The sequence below is a fragment of the Aedes aegypti genome, unplaced genomic scaffold, assembly GCF_002204515.2.
Source record: "Aedes aegypti strain LVP_AGWG unplaced genomic scaffold, AaegL5.0 Primary Assembly AGWG_AaegL5_hic_scaff_49_PBJ_arrow, whole genome shotgun sequence".
NCBI lineage: Eukaryota > Metazoa > Arthropoda > Insecta > Diptera > Culicidae > Aedes > Aedes aegypti.
In genome coordinates, this window is record NW_018736173.1 from 34188 (window position 1) to 44065 (window position 9878).

Sequence of the window (9878 nt, forward strand, 5' to 3'; positions counted from 1 at the left end):
TTTGAGAATATAAATCTCATGTATATTGTCGCTAAATTGATAATGCTGTATCTAATAGTGTTGATTAAATATTGAAATACCACCTGAAGTATTTTTCTTCGCATAAATTATCCATTAAATCAGGTGATAAGCAGTTATATTTCATCAATGTTGCAAATACCAATACTATCATAACAATATGATAATGATTTTTGAAGAAGCCATTTTGTGATGACGCACCAAAAGGCCTTAAGATACCATCGATTCAGGTAGGTTTCAAGGTACAGAACTCATGGTTCTATATCTGTTTTTTTCCATTATTTTTTTCCAAAACACAATCAAAACAGTAGTTTTGGGGTGAAAATAAGAATGACACAAAAAATCACTTTCAAATGAGTGGCCAACCTTCGTTTATAAATTTTAATGCAAGACATCAACCTTTAAGCTCATCAGGATCTTCACATAGAATTGCAAAAGATATTGTTAAAAAAAAAAACTACCTAACGGATGCATCTTAAAATAAATTTCTCCCTGTTAGAAAACCCTTGATCTGCGCTGAATAATTTTGCCGATGACACCAATCTTCTAGCATATCAAGATCTAGGGTAGTGAATCAATTGTCACCAAACACGCAGCAACAAAGAGTTTATCATCACTTGAACAGAATATGACAAAGATCGATTACCACGTGTGCAGCGATTTTCTTGGCTTCGCATTGCAACTTTCGAGAACTATCTCCGTGTTGGTAAACATTGACACATAATCAAACAGCATCCATAAAATAAATTTGGTTTTGTGTTTAAAATAACTGATAAATTACGAGTTGAAAAGGTTACAACAATGTTCTGCTTTGTGATTGTCATGACAGTTTGTGTCCTTATCCGCAATAGTTGCGACAAACGGTTGTGAGCGAGCTTGCTTTGGTGCTTGTTTTTCGTCTATTTCGATGATAATTTGATTCACTGATCTAGGGATAAAAAAATGTTGGAAGAAAGTTACCTAGCGAATGGATTCCCAGTCAGATTGTCTACCGCCAGATAGCCCTTGTTCGGCTGAACAATTTGCTGAACACACCAACCTTCTAACTAAAAAGGATTTTGAGATACATACTATTGAAGAAAATTTATCATTAGCACACCCTAGTGGATAAATTTTTAATTAGATAGCCCTCAGTCTGATGAATAACTTCGCCAAAGACACCAACCGGTTGGTGTTGGTTGGTTGCAACCTTCTAGCTTGTCAGGATCTTGATATTGAGAAGATTGAAGATTTATTTTAATTAGCGCCATGTAATGGATAAAAATTCCCAATCAGACTCTTCTCCGTCAGATAGCTCTTGATCTGCTGAACAACTTTGCCAAAGACAAGAACCTTCTAGCTTGTAAGGGTCTTGAGATGCAGATGACTGAAGAAATTTCGCCACTAGCGCCGCCTAGCGGATGAATTCTCAACTAAATTTTTCTTCGCCAGATAGCCCTTGTTCTGCTGAACAAGTTTGCTCATGCCACCAACCTTCTAGCTCATTTAGATGTTGAGAGCCAATTTAGAGGCCAATTTTGAACCCCTCGTGTCCACGCCTTTCCCGTTACCTAGAAAAGGGGGAGCGGTCAGGGGAGATGTCTTATCCAAGGATAATAGACGAACTAACCGCATTCACTTCAAAACTTATTTCAAATTAATTGACCTACTCTGCCGTGAATCGCAAGTCAGTCCCATCTGTAAAAAGTAGGCATTGAGAAAATCGACTTTGAAGACTACAAACTCGTTTTCCATACGAATATTCAAAAACATCCAGAAGATTTGAACATGATCCAATCTTAATGAAACTTCCACAATTTACTTTTCATTATGATATCTATCCGAGAAAAATATAAAGATGATAATTTTTGTGTTACATGGTGCGGAATTCAGTAGTGTGACTGGTATGCGGTTACTTTTCATAATGGGTCAATTTGAAATGCTGTTTTTTCTTATTTTTACCGAACAAATTATATTGTATCATTAGTGCAGCTGAAGGGGCATTGGAAGATATGTTGATAACTGAACTCAACTCAATTTTGACAAAAATGCAGATGGGACTGACTTGCGATTCACGGCAGTACTAGTCTCCGGACAGTCGCAATTTGAAAATTCAAGATTCGTCTCGGGCTTTTACTGTCCATAACTGCATATTTGTAACATTCGACAAAAGTAGGCATTGAGTAAATGGAACACCAACATTTTATAGCAGTATGGAAAGAAACTAAAATTTCAAAAAATTACCAGGAACTCAAAAGTACTTATTTGAGGCTGAAAATTTGTACAGCTCGTATCGTATATTGGGTGAATAGTCAGAAAATAATTCTGGTAGAAATTTCTTTGCTACTACATTAAGCGGCTCATGCACAATCTCAATGTTACTGTTATGCGATTACAGTTACCAATGTGACAAAACAACTTGGTATTTTTTTTTTTCGAATTTTCTAGAACAAAATCACAGATTTTAATAAGTTGATCGAAAGTATGCATCATTTGATGACTCTCCACGGTATTAACTCGAAATTGTCAAAAATGTCGAATGTGACTGATATGCAGTTATGGGCAGTTTAAGGGTTAAACGAAACATTGCTTCAGAGATGGAAATTTTTCAGAGAGTACAAAATAGTTATTTATGCAACAAGTTGCAAAATGATGATTTTTTCAGCACGAGTTGTACATTTATCCAACGAGGCTCGCCGAGTTGGATATATACAACGAGTGCTGAAAAAATCGAGTTTTGCAATGAGTTGCATACAACATTTTTTGCAATTACGGAAAACTCCGTTTGAGCTGGATCATTTCCAAAAACTCATTCAAACATTTCAACAGAAACCACGTGGGCATACATCCACGCGTAGTATCATTTTCAATCGCGTAGGCTGCGACATAGTAGTATCTACGAATGTCACTAATTTTCTCGTTCACTGACCAATATTCCCTATTGGAGGACAGAACAGATACGACGACGCGTACAGTAGCGGATTCTACTGCCACCTCTACAAGTTCTGGACGATTTGTTCCCATACCAGTATTGTCGGTCAATCGTTAGAAAATGCAGTTCGCCGGTAACGGTTTTTTCTTGGTATCCATGCAAGATACCCTGAATCGGAAGTAGGCTTCATTAGTGAATATCCGGATGCAAATCGAATGCACCACTTCCGAAGTAAGGTATCTCGCAATGATTCTGAGAAAATTCCAACTCCGGCGAGAAACCGATTCTAACTTTTTATCGCGCCGACAATATCCAGTCTTGTATCTGTATCGCGCATCAGCTATAGAATCTGATGCTATGGCAGAATAGCCTGGAATATTTGGCTGACGCCTCCCAAACAGTATTGAAAAGTGCTACTTTTCAGCACCGAAAACAGTGCTAAAAAGTAGCACTTTTCAGCATTGTTTTTTGGTAGGAAAAGCAGGCCATTATGTAGTGCAAATTGTCATTGAAAAGTTGATTAATTTGCAACGGAATCGCAAAAATAATATTCTAGGAGCAGTTTGTTTGTATTAATACAAATAAAATTCAACGTGCACTTTATCTCACTAAATGTCTAAAATTTTGAGAAGTTATAATATTAAATAATTTAAATCGAAGACACCCCAAGTAAATATCAAGCTAAAGGTTTACCTAGGTTTACGCATTGTATACAGGCACCTACCATTCACTGAGCCGTTCCTTGATCACAACACAACACAAGTTTTCCCAGGCTCCCCTATGTATTTACCTGCAGCTCTCCAGCATTCATTTGCATTTTATACATCTGTTTTTGCAATGCCGCTCTTGTATCCCCCTCGTTCCTTTCAATTCCCGTTGCAGTTATCGAAGATTTCTGATAAATCTAATCTTCTTCCTGGTGTATCCTTGCGTGCTGTGCTGTCGTTGTTTCGAGCGCTCCATCAACGAGGAAGACGAAGATGGGAGCCTTCAGGACTTCCAGGGCAGGGGCGATGACGAGCGAGATCGTTTGCTGCAGCAGCATGGATTGCTAAAGGGCGCTAGGGTGGTTCAGAAGCAGGTACCATTATCAACCACCTCCATTGCTACTACCACCACCAGCGCCGATGAGGAAGATGTCCTCGGTGATGGGTGGGATTCGGCTGGCGGTGGTGGTGCTGGGAATCGGAAACAGCTGCATTCCGAAGAAATAGCAACAACCGATGACGACGAGCTATCCAAACTGCTGGCGGGGATGCAATCGGAAGCGGAAGAAGTGCAACAAACAGCGAAGGAAGGCGCAAGGAGGAGCGGTGGAAGGCCATACTACAACAACACCGAAGACGAAGACAACGACACCCGCTTCGTTCTGGACGTGATGAACCAGAGCCGGAAGTCATTGCAAACGTTAGTGCGTTGAATGGTAGATAAGGGGCTGTCAATGGACCACGTGGCCATTTTTCACGGATTTCTATATCCCCTCCGTCTTATGGTCTTTTTTCCATACAAAATAAATTAATGTTTGTATGGACTGTTATCTTTGGCGAGACCCCTTCTTTGCCTCCATAAATGACCACGTGGTATATGGACGGCCTCTTATGTCGCGGGTGGGTAAGTCGGGGAACAGTGCCATTTTAATTCGATGTGTTTATTGTGTGTCGTTTTTAGTAGTTAGGTGTTTTTGTAGTTAGGTTGTTTTTAGAGAACTAAACCATTGTATTGGATTTTGCACATTTCAGAATATGTGTTTTGAAACAAAAGCGTGACAGTTTTTATAACAGTGCTTTATGCAGAAAGTGGTATACACAGTACAAAATACTGTATAATACTAATTTGGAGAATTGTAGAGTCCACAATTATTTTAGCTTCGTTATGATACTTAAAACTGCGGATCTTTCTGTCAGTAAGAAGTGAGAAGGCTCATTAATGGCGACATAAAAACGGCAATAATTAACGAACAAATTCATTTAGCTTTTGTTGGATCAACCAAGCCAAATGTTTACCATCCTCATGTGTACAACGAAATCAAAAATTGATTGGCACTGTTCCCTTTTGCGGCTGTTTATTTAACACTTTTTTGCTGTTATTGATTTACCGAACTCTAATTACCATACCACTTTTTCTACTTTTTCCAATTGATTTAAATTCAGAGCTCGTCGTCCGAGATATTCTTCGAAACACGCCAATCGAGGTCATCCTCCTTATCACACCGATCGAAAGCACGAGGTTTTGGCAGAGCTCCAAGAAAAATAACAGCTCGCAGACGGCATAATTCGAGTTTGATCGTTACTTGTAACAACATCCGATAAACTCTTTGTCCCACGACAAACAGTGCATCTGATGCTTGATTTATTGGTCCAACGCGCGCGTAGTGAGGTCTTCAAATCATGTTGCTGCAAGAGCGACGGCCCTCTTAGACCGTTCAAATACCGTGTTGTTTGTCGCTAGAGTCAATTTTTTTCCATCCTTGCTTACGACAAACAACGTTCATTCACTGCAGGTTACATTGATATTTGTGCTCCATTAGGAAGAAATAAAATCGAATGACACAGTGATCAATTTCACCCTACTGATCAATTTCACCCGAATTTACGGTAGTTCAAGGACTATCTGGCAGTGAAGAGTCTGATTGAAGATTTTCCCGCTAGGTGGCGCTAGTGACAAATTTTCTTCAATTGTGTGTATCTCAAGATCCTTAACAGCTTAAAGGCTGGTGTCTTCGGCAAACCTATTCAGCAGTTCAAGGACTATCTCGCAGTGAAAAGTCTGATTGGAAATTCATCCGCTTGGTGGCGCTAGTAAAAACAAATCTTCAATTTTCTCTACCTAAAAAGCCTTATCAGCTAGAAGGTTGGTGTTTTCGGCAAAATTATTCACCAGATTGAAGGCTATCTGGTGGTAGAGGGCCTGAGTAAGAATTAAAGAACCTTGAAAGCTAGAAGTTTGGTTTCTTGGGTAGAGATGTTCATCATACAGTCGCCTCTCCACATCTCGATATCGAAGGGACCATCGAGATAGGGAGAGATCGAGACAAAGAACAAATTTTTGATCAATACTAGATTGAAAAACACTCCGTTGCCAAGAAAGTAATACACAAACAGACGTCATTTTGCACTCCTAATTAGTTTTGAATCCCAAAACTTTGGTCTAGTAACCTTCGATATTGGTCATATCGACATAGAGAGAGAAAATTGAGAACGAAAAGTCAACAGAAACACATCGAGATATGGAGATATCGAGATAAGGAGGATATCGAGATATGGAGAGTGAAAATGTATGCAGACTGAAGGGACTTATGAAATCATCGACATAGGGAGAGATATCGAGATGTAGAACATCGAGATGTGGAGAGTCGACTGTATTAAGGACTATCTGGCGGAGAAGAGCCTGATTGAGAATGCATCCGCTAGTTGGTGCTAGTAAAAAGAAATGTACAATCTTCTCTAATCCAAGGTTTGTAATAGCGTAATAGCTAGAAGGTTGGTGTCTTCGGCAAAGATTTTCAGCAGATTTTGGGCTTTCTGGTGGTGACGCGTCTGAATGACAATTTATCCGCTAGGTTGCACTAGTGACATTTTTTTGTAATTGTCTGTATCTTAACATCTTTATCAGCTAAAAGGTTGGTGTCTTCAGCAAGGCTGTATGAAGGCGATGATTAGAAATTCTTGAGATACAGGCAAATGAAGAAAATGTGTTGCTAGCTTCATTACAAATAAATTGCTGAAGTACAAACAGTTCAAATTCAATTTGAGTAAAACTTTATTGAATTGTTTTCGTGGAATCGAACCATTGTAGACGTTTGAATACAAATTGATGAGAAAACAATTAATCGTGTGCACGAGAATAAACATCTTGGCGTGATAATGAATTTTAGAGCTGTTTGAAATGTCTATAAATAAATGAAACCCAAATTGAGTACTATACCATTTTATTCCATCAGAGTTTGTATCCTTTGACAGATACGCGTATTCCGACCTTAACTGTCTTCAGTCTTCAGTGCCGTGTATTAAACTCGACTAGTACACGACACTGAAGACGTATTTATAAATTATTCCTTTTTGTGTTTATTCTACACAGGTTTGAGTCCAGCGCGCGATACACAGATATAAACGACTATTTGATTACTTATAATTTTAATTGAGTATTTAGGCTGTTGGAGGATTTTATGCATCAGTAGTAAGTTTTATGGTAGAATGTCACTAATTTCTTGAAAATGCGCATTTTAATTTTGAAATCACCTCCGGGGTTATTAATTCTGACAAAGCTTTCGATTTGATTCAACTGGTAAAATCTGGTAAAATTTATGAAAATTTATGGTTGAGACCAGCAATATTTTGACATTTTTAGTTTTGCTGCATACATGTCGGATTCGATTATCCGGCGACTCGATTATCCGGAATTTTTTACTCGATTATCCGGAGTATGTTTTTTCTGTTTCTGTGTTTTTGGTTTTCCTGTTTTTATGCATAAATTTGAAATAATTTAGTATTGCATTGTACAATATTAACGGTTTAGCTGTTTTGGACTTCTGTAGGGGGGTTTAAAAAGGGGATTTTTGTGTACGCTGATCAAAAACATTTTTTTCTTCTCAAGACCCCTAATAATCCTAGAAATATTTTTTTAGCTATGCCACTGCATCATATAAATAAAACAACGAAAAAAACAGTAGGCTTTTCACATCTCGATATTGAAGGGACCATCGAGATTGGTAGAGATCGAGACATAGCACACACTCTGTTGTCAGGAAAATAGGAAAGATAATAAACAATCACATGTCATTCCGTTTTCCTATATTATTCATATTCACGAAAATTTCTAGGTCTAGTATCATTAGATATTGGGCATATCGATACATGGAGAAACAATCTGGAATGCAAATTACATCCAGATATGGAGAGGGAAATTTTATGCAGAATGAAGGGACTGTACTATGGAAACTTATGAACCTCTCTATGTCTGTAAACATAATCAGATCGTTTATTGTTTGCAAATTTGTTAAAATAATCAGAATGAATTATATTAAAGATATACAGGGGATAGGCAAAATGATAGAGATAGACAAAATTTCGCCCAATTTCAAATGATCATAACTTTATGAAATTGGATGCATCCGAATGTATACGACGGCAAATTTGGACTAGTTTCAGGAACTTGCTCGGTCATGCAAATTGGCCGTCAAATTTGCTTCCGGTTGCATCTTATTTGTGGGGGTATGTGGCAGGACCATTTTCATCATCATCATAATCACTTAGCAGATTATTTACCTCCACAAACCATTTCTACTCGTAATGAAGCTAGTATCACATTTTATTCAATTGCCTTGTATCTTAAGCAACAAAAATCTTGAACCACCGCCAGATAGCCCTTCATATGCCGAACAGCCTTGCCGAAGACACCAACCTTCTAGCATTTAAGGATCTTGAGATACAGACGATTGAGAAAAATTTGCCACTAGTGCCATCTAGCGGATGGATTCTCAATCAGATTTTTATAACCAGATAGTCCTTGATCTGCTGAATAACTTTGACCAAGACATCAACCGTCTAGCTCATTTGGATGTTGAGTTATCCGTTTGAGCCCAATTTGGCACCCCTCCTGTTCACGCTTTTTCCATTACCAAGAGAATGGGGAGGGGTCAGGGGAGATTTCTCACCCAAGGATTGTAAGACCAACTGTGACGACGAGAGCCCCCCGGCGCTACATCATCAAGATTTACCACAGGGAAGCGAAGGCGTGTCGGCATATGTGTCGGCAGACTGGAATGAACCCTCTACAGCGGAGTAGTGATAAGATAAGAAAATGTAAACATAATCGAACAAAAAGATCTATTGCAGTATTGAACACATGCAGGTCTAAAATTTCTATAATTCATGCAAATTAAGTTCTTAAATCTATCAATTTGTTCCTAAATTTATTACTATTATGTACAATTGGTTCTGGTGAACAGTGAAAACTATACACTTTCTACTTAACCTAAATTTGATAAAACCTAAAGGAGAATAGTACGGCAAAACTGATAAATTTCTAAAGCAGTTCCCAAACAACAACTACGAGTTCGGTGGGGCGCTAAGAAAATCAGTTGTAACAAAACCTTTAGAAATTTATCACACTGGAGCGTTCCAGAGCAGCAATGGCAGAAGCCGGCATGGATGATTCACAAAGCGAAAGGAGCTGTGCCACTTGCAATCGACCGGATTCAGTCGATGATATGGTTGCTTGTGATTCATGCCAGAAATGGTTTCATTATTCGTGCGCGAAAGTGGATGCTGGCGTCAAGAATCGTGAGTGGTATTGTTCCATCTGTGTACCCCTGCTGAGAGCTAAATCTGCTGAGATGTCGGAGCAACTCCAAGCAGGTAGTAAGACGTCCAGGAAGTCAAAGAAGACAGTTGGTGAAAAAAGCGTTACATCCAGTGTGCGTGCACGTATGGCTATGGAGCTGAAGGTCCTGAAGGAACAGCAAAGTATCCAGGAAGAGGAGTTAGCGGCGGAGAAGGAGTTGAAAGATTTGCGGTTGAAGCATGAGCAGGAATTGCAAGAAAAGGAAAGGGCATTTGAGGCACAGAAGCTTGCGGACGAAAAGGCATTTTTGGAACGGAAGATGTCCGAAGAGCAGGAGTATAGGAAGCAACAGATGGCAATTAGGAAGCAATCGTTGGAGGAGAAGGTGAAACTGGTGCGGCAAATGTCAGAACGTGGCAGTAGTGCTACGAGCGGCATAACAAGTGTTCCGGATTCGAGGGAGAAAGTAGAGAATTGGCTGGAGATATCAGGACAGCAGACAGCGGGAAAAACTTTGGAATCCACGTCAGCAGTTCGTCCAGCTGTAAATACTGAAGAAGAATCCAGAGGACTATACAATGGCGCCACATCAGCTATTCCCAAGACCAACCTCCCAACAACCCAAGTGCCAACCTCCCTTCGTGAACAACAGTGACTTGCCGATAAG

The 9878-nt window shown here is 39.2% G+C and overlaps 1 protein-coding gene across 1 annotated transcript; it reads left to right on the forward strand.

The window, feature by feature from the left end:
• Window positions 1-210: 210 nt before the first annotated feature.
• On the forward strand, window positions 211-5182 carry LOC5568728. The gene is made up of 3 exons (XM_021856936.1): window positions 211-248; window positions 3812-4336; window positions 5080-5182. The coding sequence occupies exons 1-3, from the start codon at window positions 211-213 to the stop codon at window positions 5180-5182; spliced, it is 666 nt and encodes a 221-aa protein (XP_021712628.1).
• Window positions 5183-9878: the final 4696 nt, after the last annotated feature.